A 20792-nucleotide genomic window follows, 5' to 3' on the forward strand; every position below is an offset into this window, starting at 1 on the left:
GCTGGCATTAAATTCTAAAGTTAATGATTATTGTCAACAAAAAAAAAGTTTATCAGTTTGAACATCAAATATGTTGTCTTTGTAGCATATTCAACTGAATATGGGTTGAAAATGATTTGCAAATCATTGTATTCCGTTTATATACAATTTCCCAACTCATATGGAAACGGGGTTTGTACACACCATACTTAGTTGACCAGGGCTGGAGTTTTGACAGTGTGGTGCTGTCCCAAATCAATGATGTTGGTTACGCACTTAAAGGAAAGATGAGCTTTGCAATATATAAAGTTGGCGATGATTGAGGCAAATAAATATAACTTTGAGCACAAATACACCAATTGGGGCGTGTTAGGTGCAACATCCCATAAAAAGCAAACACACACTTTTTGTTTCAGACCTACATTTTACTCCTTGGACTATTTTTGCTGTTGACTTAACTGCCAGTTTAAGAAATGTTTTTCTTTATTTTTTTTAAGCACTCCCCCATAGGCGATCCGCTTCACACTTTGACCACTAGATGATGCTAATAGTCAGTGTTGTGTAGTAACCCAGGACAATACAGTACAGCTCTACTTTGCTTTTTGGAAGTGATCCCTTTCAAAAGGTCGGAAAAAACCCGACACAGTTTTATCTTTAAGAAATGATGCAAATCCAAAGATGCCCGAAATATGAACGCAAAACACATTTTATGGGGAATAAGTCAAGTTTGACATGCAACAAACAATGTGTGATACATACTAAGGTGGGGAGAATAGACAAACATTGTATTCAACTAAAACTACTTTACACTAATATGACTCAAGTCAAAGCAAAAAGAAGTCGTGTGTGTGTGAGTGTGTGTGTGTGTGTGTGTGTGTGTGTGTGTGTGTGTGTGTGTGTGTGTGTGTGTGTGTGTGTGTGTGTGTGTGTGTGTGTGTGTGTGTGTGTGTGTGTGTGTGTGTGTGTGTGTGTGTGTGTGTGTGTAATGGGAGCTGTGTATACATGTTTTAAGTTGTCTGTATTATGATGTGTGTGTGTGTCTGCGGCATGGCATAGTTGGTAGAGCGGCCGTGCCACAAACCTGAGGGTTGTAGGATTTAGAGGTCTATGGTTTCATTATAGTCCTCAATTGAAACTGGGTCTGGAATCCTTTCTTCCAATTTTAGTCCAATATTTACAAAATAATTGTTGAAGCTTTCAACTACTTCCTTTATGTTGTCATTTTTTTATTTCCGTCTAAGAAGTATTGAGGGTAGTCCCTCTTAGTGCCATTTTTAATAATGCTATTGAGGATGCCCCATGTTGCTCTCATATTATTTTTGTTCCTGTCTAATAATTCATTGTAATATTATTTTCTACATGATCGTAGTATGTCTGTTAACTTGTTTTTATACTTTTTGTACTTAATTTCTGCCTCTATAGTTCTTTGTGCTATAAATTTTTTATATAGTGTATTCTTCTTCTTACAAGCATTTTTTAATCCTTTTGTCATCCATGGTTGATTATTCTTTCTCTGCTTGTTACTGAGTTGTATCCATGGACAATGTTTGTCATAAAGTATTATGAACTTGTTTAAGAAATGTTCAGATGCTTCATCAACCTCTTTTTCCTTGTACACATTGTCCCAATCTTGCTTTTGTAGCTCAATTTTGAAGGCAATCATCCTCTTCTCTGTGCATAGTCTTCGAAATGTCCTTTTGTCTTCCATGTTCTTCTTGTAGTTTCCATCATATATTGTAAAAACTGGCAGATGATCACTAACATTGGTTATAAGTAGACCACTTGTAGTGCTATTATCAAAATATGATCAATAAGCGTGGCACAGTGTGCTGTGATTCTGCTTGGCTTTGTGATTTTAGGATATAAACTGATGCTGTACATTGTATCAATGAAGTCATCAATAGACTTTTGCTTGTTAGGGATCAATAAGTCAATATTAAAGTCACCACATAAGAAAATTATTCTTTGACCATTATCCATGTAAGTTGCCTTGATCCATTCTTCAAATGTTTCTATACTTGACTTAGGTGATCTATATATACAACTAATGAATATGTTTTTGCTTTTTTCCTGACATATTTCAATGGTTATACATTCTAAGATATTATCTATAGCAAATGACATGTTTTTTACCACTTTGTAGTTCAGGTTCTTCATCACGTACACAGCTACTCCTCCTCCATTTTTGTTGCTTCTGTTGATGTAGTTTAGTTCATATCCTTCCAGATCAAAATCTATTCCTTTTTTATCATCAATCCATGTTTCTGTGACAGCAATCACTTTGAAGGGTTCGTTGATGTGTTCCAAAAAGTTCTTCATGTTGTTGTAGTTTGCATACAAGCTTCTGCTATTAAAATGAATAATTGACAATTTGTTATCACATTTAATGTTGCTATTATATTGATCATCTGTATAATAAAAACAATTATTACTGATGTGGGAGAAAACTAGGGATGTCCGATAATGGCTTTTTGCCGATATCCGATATTCCGATATTGTCCAACTCTTTAATTACCGATACCGATATCAACCGATATATACAGTCGTGGAATTAACACATTATTATGTCTAATTTGGACAACCAGGTATGGTGAAGATAAGGTACTTTTAAAAAAAAATTATAAAATAAAATAAGATAAATAAATTAAAAACATTTTCTTGAATAAAAAAGAAAGTAAAACAATATAAAAACAGTTACATAGAAACTAGTAATTAATGAAAATGAGTAACTTTAACTGTTAAAGGTTAGTACTATTAGTGGAGCAGCAGCACGCACAATCATGTGTGCTTACGGACTGTATCCCTTGCAGACTGTATTGATATATATTGATATATAATGTAGGAAGCAGAATATTAATAACAGAAAGAAACAACCCTTTTGTGTGAATGAGTGTAAATGGGGGAGGGAGGTTTTTTGGGTTGGTGCACTAATTGTAAGTGTATCTTGTGTTTTTTATGTTGATTTAATAAAATAAAATTTAAAAAAATGATACCGATAATAAAAAAACCGATACCGATAATTTCCGATATTACATTTTAACGCATATATCGGCCGCATACATCTCTAGAGAAAACATTTGTATCTGGATCTATATCATTTTCCAAATCCTGGTTTTTGTGATCTTTGTTGCGGAAATTTTTTAGTTCCATATTTTCTTGTTCAACAATCTTTGATGTTGTTTCAATAATCTCTATAAGTGTAGGTGGATGCAATCCTGATTCTAGGTCCTCTTGTTTAGTCGTCCCTTGGAACATAGTAGTGTCCATGCTGAATTTAGGTGCTTGTTTTCTGTCAGAATCCATTATCATCGTTGTTGTGGAAGCTGTGTAAACTTTAAAAATTGTCCAGGTACTTGCTGTCATGGACAGCAAGTACTCTTGCTTCTGGACCTCCATTCAGCTTGATGTAGATTTTACAGTTGGCGCTCCAAGTTCCCTGGATTTTTCCCTGCCTTCTCAAGTCGCGTGCTTTCTTGGCGATTCCAGCATTACGTTTTGTGAGATGCTCATTCATGTACACATTTGTTCCCTTCAGCTTCTTTCCCTGTCTCAGCAATGCCATTTTAGATTTTCTGTTTACGAGTTTCACGAGCACGACCGGAGTGGCGTTGTTGTTTCTTCCGTTCAGTGGGATGCATGTTTCCATGGTATTAATGTCAATTTCAATTTCCTTTGATTGCAGAAAGTTGACCACTTGCTGTTCTGCTGAGATCATATCCATTTCATCTGGTTCACCTTCATTATTCACAGCTTTCGCATAGGATCTTGGTTTAATTCGGTGCCCTGTCATGATGACATCATTCATTCGTTTATCCTGATCCATTTCATCTATGATATTCCTCAGCATGTTGTTGTCTTCTTGAAGGGTCTTCATTTGTTTGTTCATTTCAGTGGCTTCATTTTTTCTGGAGATGTTCTGAGTTTGCAGACTTTCTGTATTTTGCTGCAGACTTTTCACATCTTGTTTGTGTTCTGTTGTTGCTTTTCTCAGATCTTTTTTCATTCCTTTAATTTCTTCTTTAATTTCTTTCATATCATCTTTCCATCCATCCATCATTTCTTTCCATTCTTCTATCATTTCTTCTTTAAATTCATGGAATAGTTTTTGTAGTATCCCTTCTTGATTCCCATCATGTCCTGTGTCCAGCCTCAAATCTTGTTCCCATTTGTGTTCTGTGTCAGTTGACCCCAAAGGTTTCAGGATTTCAGTCTTCCCTTTACCTTTTGGCATTGCGGCACTCGCTGACGTCAGTGCCTCTGTCTTAATGGCAGTTACTTCTTTAGCGACTTGTGGCACTTTTAACTTGTTTTTTCAACAATTTCGTACCTTGCGCCGTTCAGAGATGAATTTGAGGTGTCAGCCTGTCAACTTATATCACTCTGCGACGTCGGAATCACTTTAAAACAGCTGTAGACTCGCCGTAGCTTTTGGTTGCATCAAGGCCATTCGAGGGAGTCAAATCGTAGATTAAGATGTTGTTTTTCTTCGAGCAGTCAAAACAATGACATTCCTGCTCTGTGTCCGTGCTGGCTCTCTCAGCTAGGCTAACGGCTCTTCCAACTCGCCTTATTTCAGCGTATCCGTGCCTCTCAACTGACCAAAATCAGATGGAAGATGCCAGGTGACTCTCCTGTGGCTGTGATCGCAAATCAGTGGTCAAAATCCTCAGACTTAACAAAAACTCCGGTAGCAGAAGCGGAGCCTTTTTCTTTGCGTCCTTTCTCATAGACAGGAAGTGACGAACTTGTAAGATCTGTCCTGCAAGCGTGCGCTGAGCGTCACGCACGTCCGCGCCGTGTGGGATGTAAACAGCCACCAGAAGGAATGAAATGATCTCACGCGGTGAGTAAAATAATAAGGCGCTTTTGGTAGCCATCCACAAGCTTCTGCTTGAATTTTTGACCACAAAATTGGTGCAGTTCAGCTAAATGTGTTGCTTTTCTGACATGGACTTGTTTCTTCAGCATTGTCCACACCTTTAAGTCAGGACTTTGGGAAGGCAATTCTAAAATCTTCCTTCTAGCCTGATTTAGCCATTCCTTGACCACTTTTGAGGTGTGTTTGGGGTCATTGTCCTGTTGGAACACCCAACTGCGCCCAAGACCCAACCTCTGGGCTGATGATTTTAGCTTTTCCTGAAGAATTTGGAGCTAAGCCTCCTTTTTCATTGTCCCATTTAAAGCAGCAGTTCCATTGGCAGCAAAACAGGCCCAGAGCATAATGCTACCACCACCATGCTTGACGGTAGGCCTGGTGTTCCTGGGATTAAAGACCTCACCTTTTCTCCTCCAAACATATTGCTGGGTATTGTGGCCAAACAGCTCCATTTTAGTTCCATGTGACATCACATGGACAAAGATAAGACCTTCTGGAGGAAAGTTCTGTGGTCAGATGAAACAAAAATGGATATATTTTAGTTTGAATAATCCTGACCTTGTGTGGTTTCTATATTCTACTTTAAAAATAATACCAATTGCTCTTTATGTAAAAGAAATAAAGGCATTATGTTGCTGTGATATGCATTTCCCCATATTTCTGCACAATAATTGAAATAAGGTAGAATAATTGAGCAATATAACATTCTCATTGTATTATACGGGAAACTGTATTTAACCTTGTTCAAAATAAATAAGCTTTTAGATAGCTTATTTTTCCACATGCAATATATGAGCTTTCCTTGTCAACTTTTTATCTAAGATGACCCCAAGAAATGTGATTTCAGACACCTTCTCAATGTTCACATTGTTTATGGATAAACTAACTTCTACCTTTCTTTTATTACTGAATACCATACATTTAGTATTTTCCAAATTTAAAGATGATTTATTTACATCAAACCACAATTTTAGTTGAAACCATGTCCTCTTCAATATTATCAGCTAAGATTGTCAAGTCATCTCCTGAACCGTATAAATTTGTATCGTCTGCCAATAATACGTACTGTAACATTTTCGAAACCTCACAAATATCATTTATATATAAAATCAAAAGTTTGGGTCCTCACAAGATGGAAACAAACTATGTGTGACATTCATGAGTGTTATTTTGACTCAGGAAGATGTGTTTGTGATCCACCATTCAAACAGTACCCGTTTCCAAAAGATCCACACATGAAAATAAGATTCATTCATTTCATTTTTTTTTCATTTATTTATTTATTTCAGGCAATGACATAAAGAAGTACAAAGTTGACAACACATAATAATATAAATTAATATAGTGCAAAGGTAATGTATAGTATGTAATGCATGACGTTAAGATTAAGATCATTAAGATGGATTAAGGCCGTTAATAGGAAATGTAAGAATGCTAACAACAAGTGGGTGGACTGGAAGCCTACAAAAGACTCACAGATCTGCAGTAAACATTTCTTGCATGGTAAACCAACGGATGACCACCTTTGCCATTGTTAGAAATGGGCTATACATCAACAGTTAGCGTGAAAAGAAGAAGAACACTAGTGCGGCATGAACCTACACAAACATCAACATCAGCGTCAACTACTGCTGCTGCTTCCATGGATGAAGTTATCCCACAGACTGGCCAAGTAGAGGATAGTTCTGAATCCACCACACCAGGTATGATAAAACATGACATGGACAGTAGTTGAAATAAACATTGTTGAAACATATTGCTACATTATACAATAATGTTGTGTACAAATATTCATAAAAGGTACATTACATCATTGTTATCCTGTAATCAGAAATGTTCTAAGTGTCATGGGTTATCTACTAATAGGTTATATCAATTGGCAGTTGTTTTTTTACGAAAAAGGACCAACTAACAGTTATATTACTCGGCAAATTATTTTAAATGACACATTTTTCTTCTTTTTTGCAGTCCCCAAAACTCAACACTGGAGTGGAATCTGTGGAACATGATCATCATCAAAAACATGTTTTTTTCCATGAGTCACAAAAATCATTGTAATTTAATCAAAACTTCAAAATCATCCTAAATGTTGAACTTTTACACAAACAGAATGAATATTACATGCATTGCCTTTTGGGTTCAAACTTAAGCACTACACAAGTAAAACATTTCATATGAATTTTATTATTCAGATTGGGTTTTCTATATAAATACACACCCAGCAAAACAGGTACAATATGCACTATTGACTTCTTCTCAATAGCAAGCCACAGCTTATGGGAGCACAGTGAACATTCACGGAAGGCATCCAGCGCCCCCCGCGACCCCGGAAGGGACAAGCGGTAGAAAATGGATGGATGGATACACTCGGCCTTAAAGGCCTACTGAAAGCCACTACTAGCGACCACGCAGTCTGATAGTTTATATATCAATGATGAAATCTTAACATTGCAACACATGCCAATACGGCCGGGTTAACTTATAAAGTGACATTTTAAATTTCCCGCGAAATATTCGGCTGAAAACGTCTCGGTATGATGACATATGCGCGTGACGTCACGGATTGAACGAAAGTATTGGGACACAATGGTGTCCCAATAGAAACAGCGTCCGTTTTCATCTCAAAATTCCACAGTATTCTGGACATCTGTGTTGGTGAATCTTTTGCAATTTGTTTAATGAACAATGGAGACTGCAAAGAAGAAAGTTGTAGGTGGGATCGGTGTATTAGCGGCTGGCTACAGCAACACAACCAGGAGGACTTTGAGTTGGATAGCAGACGCGCTATCCGACGCTAGCCACCGACCGCACCGATGATCGGGTGAAGTCCTTCGTCGCGCCGTCGATCGCTGGAACGCAGGTGAGCACGGGTGTTGATGAGCAGATGAGGGCTGGCGTAGGTGGAGAGCTAATGTTTTTAGCATAGCTCTGTCGAGGTCCCGTAGCTAAGTTAGCTTCAATGGCGTCGTTAGTGTAGAGGATTGTCCGAAGCTTAAGCAGGCAACAAAAGTAGTTTAGTACAACAAATGTATTTACCCATTATCAGAAGTGCAGGTTGAATTGAGTTGACCGTGCAGACAGACCACATGTACTCCGGAGCAAACAAGACACACACAAGCCAAAATCTCTCTCGAGTCCCGGTCTTCTGCCATTTTTTATATGTCTCTTGTGCGTCACTGTTTTTTATCTCGTGCGTCACTGTTTTTATCTCGTGCGTCATGATTGTTTTGTTTTGGTTTGTCTGTTCCAAAACAATCTCGTATCTCTTAGTCATATTTGGAAAATCTAAACATTCTGTAGACAGGTTGGCACAACTCCATATTCACCTTTGTCCCACAACTGGTCCATTCAATGGCACAAAATAGAAGAGAATTGAAAATGAGCAGACATTCTTAATAGACAAGAAATATTGGTCAAAAGGTCAGAAATTCTACGACATTAGCAACAGCATTGCTAGGCTTCGCCAGGCGGGACAGCATTAACCGTGTAGTTACAGGTCCAGTGTTTGGTTCGGTGTCTCCTGATAGTAGAAGTAATAGTAGTATTGTTGATCTTCTGTCTATCCTTCTAGTCAGGGGCATGTTTCTTCTGTTTCTATCCGCAGTTAAGCACGATGCTATCACGTTAGCTGATGGTGATCTCACCCTATGGTATCATTAAAATACAAACATCTGACGTGTTGTGAAATAACTGTAACCCTTGCCTTCTTTACAACTTTGAAGCTTTCTTCTGTCCATGTTTGTAACACCAAGGTACATACCTATATCAAAGTACATGTGTGTAACACCAAGGAACATGCCTATATCAAAGTGCATGTGTGTAACACCAAGGTACATGCCTATATCAAAGTACATGTGTGTAACACCAAGGTACATGCCTATATCAAAGTACATATGTGTAACACCAAGCAACATGCCTATATCAAAGTACATGTGTGTAACACCAAGGTACATGCCTATATCAAAGTACATATGTGTAACACCAAGCAACATGCCTATATCAAAGTACATGTGTGTAACACCAAGGTACATGCCTATATCAAAGTACATGTGTGTAACAACAAGGTACATGCCTATATCAAAGTACATATGTGTAACAACAAGGTACATGCCTATATCAAAGTACATGTGTGTAACAACAAGGTACATGCCTATATCAAAGTGCATGTGTGTAACAACAAGGTACATGCCTATATCAAAGTACATGTGTGTAACAACAAGGTACATGCCTATATCAAAGTACATGTGTGTAACAACAAGGTACATGCCTATATCAAAGTACATGGTAGGCAGCCAGAGCTTCATGCCATCCTTTTCTCTTACCCAACCGTCAGAAATAGAGAGGGTCTGGCAAAAAGTTACCAGTGTCTTTTACTAACAAAGTGTTTTGGTAGTCCTCAGCCTTTTCCTCCTTCACCTCTTGTTCGCTTTTCTTGGCAGCAAGATATTTTTTTATTTCCGAATGCCTTGAATCCACAACGACACAAATGGGCTTTCAAGGAGTCAACACTCCTTGTATTAAAGTATTAAAAGTCGACATTCACTTCCAAATCAACACCACTCGGTAATAAGGAAGCCATTTTCTCCGTTTGTTTATCCCTCTCGACCTTTGACCCGTCAATTGAGGGTCTCGTGAGAACGAGACCACTGAATCCCGAACAGGTCCATTGGCCTTTTATTCTACAAGACGTGGGTTCAATTCTTGGCAACGTCAGTTCCCAATTGTGTTTATCACTGGAAACATTATATTATACATAACATTATATTTATTAAAGTAAAGCATCTTTTTAACCAGCTACCAGAAATAAGCAGCTGCATAATGGAGAGGTTTTGTCAAAACAAAAAAAAAAAGAATCGTCTGAAACAAAAATTAAAAATAAACTAAATCTCCTCTGTTCTTTACATCATTGTCCAAGTGACATTATATTGTCATCTTCCTCTTTATGCCATTTCCTCAAGGTGACAGAAAAACATGATACAACCTGCCAATCATGTGATTCTACCATGTTGGCAAAATACAAACACACAATATATTTACATGTATAACACATAAAACATGGAATTAAAAGTGAACAGTACCCATCCCTACCAGCAAGTGTTGTACTGGAAACTAATTCACACACAATACTCCACTATGTAATTGTTGTTATATTAAAATGAGAAATTGATGCTCTTAATGAGTGATAAAAGTATTTTATTATTTGAAGATTTCATTGTTAAGTACGAGCTGGGGGAAAAACAATTAAAAAGGCTTTTGTTCAAAATATTCTAATTATAGTATATCATCTTTTTAATTATGTACTATTTATTATTTACTGTACTTTCTCTGGAACAAAAAAATATACTCATATCTTGAAAGTTTCCATTCTTCCAAAAGCAAAGGAGTTAATTTAAGGAAAAAAAGACAGAATTGACCACTTAAAATATTTTTTAGGATGTTGTTTTGCAATTGAAGACAACACTTGTTCGTTCTGTGATAGGGAAACAAAATAAACAGCTTATTTTATGAATGTATGCAAAGTGAATCTCTGTGGGATGATGTACAATAATGGCTTTTGCCTGACACTCCAAACTTTGATTGCATATTAATGCATGTACTTGACTGAAAAAAAGCACTAATATAAAATATCTAATCTATAAATGTAGAAGCATATTAAAGAGATTGTTACACAAACAACAATGTCACACGTGTTATATGTGTTGATGTTGTTACAAAGTCAACATTAAAGGCCTACTGAAAGCCACTACTACTGACCACGCAGTCTGATAGTTTATATATCAATGATGAAATCTTAACATTATAACACATGCCAATACGGCCGGGTTAACTTATAAAGTGACATTTTAAATTTGCCGCTAAACTTCCGGTTCGAAACGCCTCTGAGGATGACGTATGCGCGTGACGTAGCCCGGCGAACACGGGTATGCCTTCCACATTGAAGCCAATACGAAAAAGCTCTGTTTTCATTTCATAATTCCACAGTATTCTGGACATCTGTGTTCGTGAATCTGTTGCAATCATGTTCATTGCATTATGGAGAAGGAAGCTGAGCAAGCAAAGAAGAAAGTTGTCGGTGCGAAATGGACATATTTTTCGAACGTAGTCAGCAACAACAGTACACAGCCGGCGCTTCTTTGTTTACATTCCCGGAAGATGCAGTCAAGATGGAAGAATTCGGATAACAGAGACTCTAACCAGGAGGACTTTTGACTTCGATACACAGACGCCTGTAGAGAACTGGGACAACACAGACTCTTACCAGGATTACTTTGATTTGGATGACAAAGACGCAGACGTGCTACTGTGAGTATGCAGCTTTGGCTTCTAAACATTTGATCGCTTGACCGTATGTGCGCAACTTTTTTTTGCGTATGTACGTAACTTTTTTAAAATATATAAGCTTTATGAACCTTGGGTTAGGTGAACGGTCTTTTGGGCTGAGTGATTGTGTGTGTTGATCGGGTGTTTGAATTGTATTGGCGTGTTCTATGGAGCTAGGAGCTAGCAGAGGAGCTAGGAGCTAGCATAACAAACACGCAGGTGTTTTTATGCAGGATTAATTTGTGGCATATTAAATATAAGCCTGGTTGTGTTGTGGCTAATAGAGTATATATATGTCTTGTGTTTATTTACTGTTGTAGTCATTCCCAGCTGAATATCAGGTCACCCCCGCCTCTCACAGCATCTTCCCTATCTGAATAGCTTCAACTCCCCACTAGTCCTTCACTTGCACTTTACTCATCCACAAATCTTTCATCCTCGCTCAAATTAATGGGGAAATTGTCGCTTTCTCGGTCCGAATCTCTCTCACTTCATGCGGCCATCATTGTAAACAATAGGGAACTTTGCGTATATGTTCAACTGACTACGTCACGCTACTTCCGGTAGGGGCAAGCGTTTTTTTTATCAGATACCAAAAGTTGCAATCTTTATCGTCGTTGTTCTCTACTAAATCCTTTCAGCAAAAATATGGCAATATCGCGAAATGATCAAGTATGACACATAGAATAGATCTGCTATCCCCGTTTAAATAAAAAAAATTCATTTCAGTAGGCCTTTAAAGTCTTGACAGTTTATTTCAAATCCTGCATCTTCATTTGCTGCTGCTGTTCTCACCAGCACACTTGTGTTTCTTACACTGGTACTCAGAAGACAATCTTTCACCACACACACTGCAACTCAACACTTTCTCTCCTGGGTGTGTTCTCATGTGTACTACAAGGTTTGATTGGTCACAAAAGCTTCTGTTGCAGATTGAACATGTGAAAGGTTTCTCCCCAGTGTGTGTTCTCATGTGTCTTTTCAAATGTTGACTTTGTGCAAAACCTTTACCACAGAGTGAACAGATAAAAGATTTTTCACCAGTGTGTGTTCTCAAGTGTTCTTTCAAACAGCGACTTTCTACAAAACCTTTACCACAGATTGAACAAATACAAGATTTTTCTCCAGTGTGTCTTCTTTTGTGTTTTACCAAACATGAACTGTGTGCAAAACCTTTACCACAGATTGAACAAGAAAAAGGTTTTTCACCAGTGTGTCTTCTCATGTGTGCTTTCAAACTGTGACTTTGTACAAAACCTTTACCACAGAGTGAACAGATAAAAGATTTTTCACCAGTGTGTCTTCTCATGTGTATTTTCAAATTGTAACTTTGTACAAAACCTTTACCACAAAGTGAACAGTTAAAAGGTTTTTCTCCAGTGTGTGTTCTCATGTGTGTTTTCAGACGACAATGGTATTTAAAGGTTTTGTCACAGTGAGAACATGTGAAGTGAGTGTTGTCAGTGTGACATGTTGCATCATCTTTAGAGTGTTCATCATCAGTGTCAGGAGAGTGTGACGTTGTGTCCTCACTATCTGATAGTGGAGCTAACATCTTGTCTGCTTGTGATCCTCCACAGTGGTCTCCATCACCTTCTGTTGTCATGTGTTGTGTTGAGCTGCTGCTTGGAGGCTCCGCCTCTCTCTTCTCCTCATCATCTTCACTCTTCACAAGGACACCAGTCACTGGGAACTCCTCCTCTTCCTCTTTAATGTGCAGTGGCTCTTGGTCCTCCTCTTCCTCTTTAAAGTAGGGGTTCAGTGGGTCCTCCTTTTCCTCTTTAATGTGAGGGGTCAGCGGGTTCTCTTGCTCCTTAAAGTGAGGGGTCAGTGGGTCCTCCTCTTCATTTTTGCTGTGTAAGACCAGTGGGTCCGCCGCTTGGCCTTTAATGTGAAGAGACAGTTTAACACTATGGGTCTGTGGCGTCTCGTCTTCCTCTGTAATATGGGGGGGTTGTGGCTCCTCCCCTTCTTCTTTAATGTGATGGGAATGTGGTACATCTTCCTCTTTAATGTGGTGGGGCTGTGGCTCTTCTTCCTGCTCACGAGGAAGATGTTCTTCTACGACATCTGCGGGACAGGAGAAAACAAACATTCTTTAGAAAAGTCCAGCTTTGCTCAGTCACATGAGGCATTGTCCTGCACCAACATATGATCTCACAATCTCATCAGTTTCCCCTCACAGTAGTCAGGCTACTTCCAGCTGACACATGAAGACCTTCAGTGGAATGCCTTCCCAGACCAACGTCCAATCCACCTTATTCATATAAAAACATCCTAAAAGTAATTCCTGCAATCCTTAATGGTAGACGCCATACGTGAAAGTGTGCTGTTCTCCCTCTGAATAAGTCATACACACACAGGACATAATGTACCACATGCCAGCCTCCACGCAGTAGTACTAGTGATGAGCTCCCTCTGCTGGTGGACAATAATTACAGTGATTTTCACATTAATCTTTAGAGACATGTCTGCTCTAAAAAAAGCATGAGCACTGTCAACATGTTAGCCAAAAAAGATTACATCTGTTTTGCTTTCATTTAGATAGTGTTGCCATAGTTAAACTGGGAAGCAGTAATCAGATTACTGACTATTCCTTCAAAATATAACTTGTTTACCTTATTATTAATAGTAATAATGGATTAGATTAATTTAATGCGTTTCTAGACAATCAAATTGCGTTAGAGTGAGAACTGAAAAGGCATCATTCATGTGGTCCACACATTCAATGTGGTAAGCTACATTTAATTATAATAATAATAATAACTAGATGAAGCAATCCCTGAAAAAATTGCGTGTGAATGCTCCAATGCTGAAGTTGAACTGAAATGCTGACAGAATGTAGTATGAATGTAAGAATAGTTTGAATGTTGGAATGGTTTGAATGTTGAAGAGTTTGAATTTCGGGGAAACCGGGAATTTTTTAAGTTCTTAAACCAACTTGTTTTTTTGTCCTGACTCAGAGGAATGTTTTGACAATGGAATGGTTGAAATGAGTTGAACAATGCTAAGAAAACGGAAATGCTGATTATCGGTCCTGCTAGACACCAACATCTATTTAATAATACCACCTTAACATTTGACAACCAAACAATTAAACAAGGAGACTCGGTAAAGAATCTGGGTATTATCTTCGACCCAACTCTCTCGTTTGAGTCACACATTAAGAGTGTTACTAAAACGGCCTTCTTTCATCTCCGTAATATCGCTAAAATTCGTTCCATCTTGTCCACTAGCGACGCTGAGATCATTATTCATGCGTTCGTTACGTCTCGTCTCGATTACTGTAACGTATTATTTTCGGGTCTCCCTATGTCTAGCATTAAAAGATTACAGTTGGTACAAAATGCGGCTGCAAGGCTTTTGACAAAAACAAGAAAGTTTGATCATATTACGCCTATACTGGCTCACTTGCACTGGCTTCCTGTGCACTTAAGATGCGACTTTAAGGTTTTACTACTTACGTATAAAATATTACACGGTTTAGCTCCAGCCTATCTCGCCGATTGTATTGTACCATATGTCCCGACAAGAAATCTGCGTTCAAAGAACTCCGGCTTATTAGTGATTCCCAGAGCCCAAAAAAAGTCTGCGGGCTATAGAGCGTTTTCTATTCGGGCTCCAGTACTCTGGAATGCCCTCCCGGTAACAGTTAGAGATGCTACCTCAGTAGAAGCATTTAAGTCCCATCTTAAAACTTATTTGTATACTCTAGCCTTTAAATAGACCCCCCTTTTTTTAGACCAGTTGATCTGCCGTTTCTTTTCTTCTTTCCTCTTCTCCCCTGTCCCTTGCGAGGGGGAGTTGCATAGGTCCGGTGGCCATGGATGAAGTGCTGGCTGTCCAGAGTCGGGACCCCGGGTGGACCACTAGCCTGTGCATCGGTTGGGGACATCTCTGCGCTGCTGACCCGTCTCCGCTCGGGACGGTTTCCTGTTGGCCCCGCTGTGGACTGGACTCCCGCTGATGTGTTGGATCCACTGTGGACTGGACTTTCACAATGTTATGTCAGACCCACTCGACATCCGTTGCTTTCGGTCTCCCCTAGAGGGGGGGGGTTACCCACATATGCGGTCCTCTCCAAGGTTTCTCATAGTCATTCACCGACGTCCCACTGGGGTGAGTTTTTCCTTGCCCGTATGTGGGCTCTGTACCGAGGATGTCGTTGTGGCTTGTACAGCCCTTTGAGACACTTGTGATTTAGGGCTATATAAATAAACATTGATTGATTGATTGATTGAACAATGTGAAAGGAGTCATCACACTAAAAAAGGTTGGAAATAAGGTTAGAAACGGAATTCCTGGAAATGTGTTGAATGTGGAAAAATGGTTGTTTGAATTTCCAGGATGAATTAAATGTGTTGAAGGTGGAATGGTTTGAAAAATGTGGGAATTGTGGAAGTTTGAAAAATGGATAGTTAATTTTGAATGGGGAAATTGTCCCTAAAGATTTGGAATTCTAGAAAATCCGGGAATTTCATTTATTAAGTGTTGAAAGGGATCACACAATTCCTGAACACACTGAATATTTTGAAGTTGGAACGGTTTGAATCGGATGAAAAATGTGCGAGTTGTGGAACTTTCATTTTATTCCATTCAATGGGAATTTCATGGACATTTTTGAGAATTTCGGGGAAAGCGGGATTTTTTTTTGAAAATGCTAAAAAATGTGAATGTTCTGAATGAGTTGAAATGGTTGGTGTTGGGATTTTTTAAATCGGTTGAGAAATGTTGAAGTCGTAACATTTTTAATTGAGAAATGGTATTATGGAATTCCTTGAATTTCGGGAAAACCGGGAATTTTTCCAGTTCAAAAAATAACTTTGTTTTCTGTCCTGATTAAGAGGAATGCTTTGACGGTGGAACGGTTGAAGTGGGTTAAAAAATGTTGTAATTTCAATTTCCAGAATTAGTGGAATATGTTGAAGGTGGAATGGTTTGAATCGGTTGAAAAATGTGGAAATGGTGGAATTTTGAAAAATGGCTAATTCATTTTGAATAGGGAAAAATGTCCCGGAAAACGTGGAATTCTGGGAATTTTTGGAATTTGTCAAGGGAAAGCCTGTGATTACCGAATAGGCTGAACAGTTTGAAGTTGGAATGGTCTGAATCGGATGAAAAATGTTGGAGTTGTTGAACTTTGAAAAATGTCCCATTATTTTCAATGAGAATTTCATGTAAATTTTGGGAATTTTGGGAAAAGCGGGACATTTTTTGAAAATGCTAAAAAAAATGGAATGTTCTGAATGAGTGGATGGTTGGTGTTGGAGTTTTTCAAATCGGTCGAGAAATGTTGAAGTAGTAAACATTTTTCAATTGAGAAATAGTATTATGGAATTCCTGGAATTTCGGGAAAAGCTGGAATTTTTCCAGAGAAAAAAACTTCGTTTTTTAACTTCGTTTTTTAAGAGGAATGATTTGCCGGTGGAACGGTTGAAGTGGGTTGAAAAATGTGGTCGACAGAAAAAAGGGTGAAAAAAGGGTTTGAAAAAAACGGGAATTCTGGGTATTCTTCAAAGTTTTTGGAACTTGGAAAAATTATAGTTTGAATGTCCAGGATTAGCGGAATATGTTGAAGGTGGAATGATTTGAATCGGTTGAAAAAAGTGGAAATGATAGAAATTTGAAAAACGGCCAATTCATTTTGAATGAGAAAAATTACTAAGCACTTATTTATTCTTGTTTCAAGCTAATTTAGCGGCTATCTTAGCTCTTAGCTTGCCCGTCCTTTGTGTGTAACATGTTTAGCCTCGTTCTACTGTCCTTCAGTGATAATAATACTTGTAAGAAATGTAATGTATCAATCAATCAATCAATTCCTTTATTGTCATTGTCATAATAACACTTAAGTCATACATGTCAACGAGATTTTGTTTGAGCTTTGTCTAGGGCAGTGGTTCTTAACCTGGGTTCGATCGAACCCTAGGGGTTCGGTGAGTCGGCCTCAGGGGTTCGGCGAACTATCCGCCGCGGAGGGCGAGACACACCCGACTCATCGTGTAAATAAAAACTTCTCCCTATCGGCGTATTATAGATACGGCAACAGCAGAAGTCACACATTTTAATGATCGCATTAAAATATAAAGGTATCAAATCTTTATAAAAGTGAAAAAGTATATAGAAAACATGCAGGTGTGTAATTTGTTGTGAGTTCATGCACTGTGTTGGTTCTGTTCTTTGAACAAGGTGATGTTCATGCACCGGTTAAAAAAAACATAACTTTGTCTTGAATTTGAAAATATATATATATATATTTTTCACTAAAGAAGGGTTCGGTGAATGCGCATATGAAACTGGTGGGGTTCGGTACCTCCAACATGGTTAAGAACCACTGGTCTAGGGGCATTGAATCTGCATTGAAGTGCAGGTTGACCATAGTTTACAATTTAGCATTGTCAGGAAGATGGCGAATAGAGAGGCGTGGGGTTGGGAACAGTCAGATGTCTGATGGGTGATACGTTGATGTTGCAGCAATGCAATGTCCACAGCACAATTATTGAGGTGGTGAAGAGTGAGGTAATAAGATGGTCCGGGGCAGCAAAGGGGCAGGCTGTTCATTTAGCAGTCTCACAGCCTGGGGATACAGACTGTGAGACATTCTGGTGGTCCTGGCGCGAGTCGATCTACACCTCCTTCCAGAGGGTAGCAGGTTGACGAGGCCATGTGCTGGGTGGTATCTGTCCTTCAGGATGTTATGTACTCGCTTTAGGCAGCGAGTTGTGTACATGGCACTCATCTCTGGGAGTATCGTCCTTGTAATTTTCCCCGCCGCTTTAACCACTCGCTGGAGGTTGGTTCGCTTTAGTGCAGCTAGCAAACCACACTAAAAAGCCGTAAGTGAGGACACTGCTGATGGCACAGTTGTAAAAGTTTACCATTGATTTCTGCGGAATGTTTGCGCATTTTAGTGTCCTCAAAAATAAAAGACGTTGTTGGGCCTTTCCGACTGTAGAAGCAGTGTTAATGTCCCAGCATAGATTTTCTGTTATGTTCACCCCTAAGAATTTGAAATGCTTGACCCTTTCTATGAGATTGTTATTAATTAAAAGTGGAGAGTGTTTGTTCTGCTCTTTCCTGCGGAAGTCTACAATTAGTTCTTTGGTTTTGTTAGTGTTAAGAACCAAGTTGTTGTTAGCACACCATGAAGCCAGCTGTTGGACCTCTGCATTGTATGCTGTCTCATCATTGTTAAGTTAAAGTAAAGTTAAAGTACCAATGATTGTCACACACACACTAGGTGTGGTGAAATGTGTCCTCTGCATTTGTGAGATTGGATGTTGAAGAGGCTATGCAGTCATGTGGAAGAGGGTGAAGAGCACAGGGCTTAGCACACAACCCTGTGGGGCACCGGTGTTGATGGTGAGCGTGGCAGAAATGTGCTCGCCTATTTTCACGTACTGTGTGCGATTCGTTAAAAAGTCCAAAATCCAGTTGCAGAGGAAGGCGTTCAGACCAAGGTTGTGAAGCTTAGATCTGAGTCTGTTTGGCCTTATACTGTTAAATGCTGAGCTGAAATGGACAAAGAGCAGTCTTGCATAAGTGTCCTTAAGCTCAAGATGTTCCAAGAGTCTATGGAGTACAATAGCGATGGTGTCTTCGGTTGATCGGTTCTCCCGGTACGCGAACTGATATGGGTCAAGGGATAGTAGTATTGCCTTTTTAATCCGTTTCAATATCAGTCTCTCCATGCATTTGGCAGGTATGGAGGTGAGTGCTACAGGTCTGTAGTCATTTAGGCATGAGATGATGGCCTGTTTGGGGATGGGAATTATTGTAGCTGTTTTAAAACAGGCAGGGACCCATGATGTAGACAGTGACAGATTAAAAATGGAAACAAATACATCCGTCAGTTCATCCGTGCAGTGCTTAAGCACACGGCCCAGAACGTAACGTAGTTTTAATAAATTAATACAGCGTTTTAAAAGCATACACAATCTGTGTAAATATATTAGTCTGTGGTTAAAAGGACTCGAAAGGACTCGAAACTCAAAATGCAGGACTTGGGACTTGACTTGAGACTTTCCAGTCTTGACTTTGGACTTGACTCTGGACTTGCCTGTCTTGACTCAGGACTTGACTCGAGACTTGAGGGCAAAGACTTAAGACTTACTTGTGACTTGCAAAGCAATGACTTGGTCCCACCTCTGATATATTCCAAATGTCATTTTCTTGTTATTAGTCAAATATAAAGTTAGTAAAGATTAGAGAGTAAGAAGTCAACAAACCTGTTCTGTGTAACACAACTTGATGTTTCTTGAAAACAGCGTCCAGTAGTTGATAGTTCTCCTCTTTTATTCTAGAAAGTTCCGCCTCGTATTCTGCTATCGTTCTTTCTAACACTACAAATATTTCTTCAACGGCAGCAGTTAGTCGCTGATCCACCAACGCTCTCAACATGTGTAATGTAGACATTTTCACACAATCACAACACTTTACTCTCACACTTGATCTCTACTTAGCGACGTGTTAATAACTTCTGTTAGCAGCTAACAAGCTAAGCTAACTAGCGAGCTAAGCTAACTAACAAGCAAAGATAGCAGGAGAAGCGGCACGGTGCTTCTAGCGCATCCAGACCATTTTATCCTTGAATAAAGAATCAAATATGTATTTTATACGACGTAAATATTTCAAACTGGAGAACAAATAATAAGACTGACTTATTAGCGTCCTTCTAGCGTCTTTCTCCGTCAATGTGCTTTCACGACACACTTGACGTTACAAGGCAGGACTGCTCTTCTTCTTCTTCTTTTCTACTTTAACAGCGCCACCTTCTGATATGGAGTGTGGACCGAGATGGAACCCTACATTCTTCTATTGAAATACTTGTACCTCTTCTATATTTTCTCTATAGAGTTTAATTTGGAGCTTGTTTTGAACTTTCCTCTTTGTAAAATTCATGACTTTAGTCTTTCCAACAGAGAATGTTAAAGGCCTACTGAAACCCACTACTACCGACCACGCAGTCTGATAGTTTATACATCAATGATGAAATCTTAAAGGCCTACTGAAATGAATTTTTTTTATTTAAACGGGGATAGCAGATCTATTCTATGTGTCATACTTGATCATTTCGCGATATTGCCATATTTTTGTTGAAAGGATTTAGTATAGAACAACGACGATAAAGATTGCAACTTTTGGTATCTGATAAAAAAAAAGGCTTGCCCCTACCGGAAGTAGCGTGACGTAGTCAGTTGAACATATACGCAAAGTTCCCTATTGTTTACAATGATGGCCGCATGAAGTGAGAGAGATTCGGACCGAGAAAGCGACAATTTCCCCATTAATTTGAGCGAGGATGAAAGATTTGTGGATGAGTAAAGTGCAAGTGAAGGACTAGTGGGGAGTTGAAGCTATTCAGATAGGGAAGATGCTGTGAGAGCCGGGGGTGACCTGATATTCAGCTGGGAATGACTACAACAGTAAATAAACACAAGACATATATATACTCTATTAGCCACAACACAACCAGGCTTATATTTAATATGCCACAAATTAATCCTGCATAAAAACACCTGCGTGTTTGTTATGCTAGCTCCTATGCTAGCTCCTAGCTCCATAGAACACGCCAATACAATTCAAACACCTGATCAACACACACAATCACTCAGCCCAA

The 20792-nt window shown here is 38.9% G+C and overlaps 1 protein-coding gene across 1 annotated transcript; it reads right to left on the reverse strand.

Annotated features, from left to right (window-relative positions):
* Positions 1-11912: 11912 nt before the first annotated feature.
* On the reverse strand, positions 11913-19890 carry LOC133643103 (zinc finger protein 771-like). The gene is made up of 2 exons (XM_062037515.1): positions 19402-19890; positions 11913-13246 (listed from the first exon to the last, which is right to left on the reverse strand). The coding sequence occupies exons 1-2, from the start codon at positions 19586-19588 to the stop codon at positions 11949-11951; spliced, it is 1485 nt and encodes a 494-aa protein (XP_061893499.1). The 5' UTR covers positions 19589-19890; the 3' UTR covers positions 11913-11948.
* Positions 19891-20792: the final 902 nt, after the last annotated feature.

The sequence above is a fragment of the Entelurus aequoreus genome, linkage group LG26 (genome assembly GCF_033978785.1).
Source record: "Entelurus aequoreus isolate RoL-2023_Sb linkage group LG26, RoL_Eaeq_v1.1, whole genome shotgun sequence".
Classification (NCBI taxonomy): Eukaryota; Metazoa; Chordata; class Actinopteri; order Syngnathiformes; family Syngnathidae; genus Entelurus; species Entelurus aequoreus.

Bases quoted from the DNA above. Each gene is read 5' to 3' on its own strand.
- LOC133643103 (XM_062037515.1), bottom strand. From the start codon at position 19,588: ATGTCTACATTACACATGTTGAGAGCGTTGGTGGATCAGCGACTAACT. The intron at 13,247-19,401 runs GTTTGTTGACTT...CCTGTCCCGCAG, and splicing joins AGTTGTGTTACACAGAACAG to ATGTCGTAGAAGAACATCTT.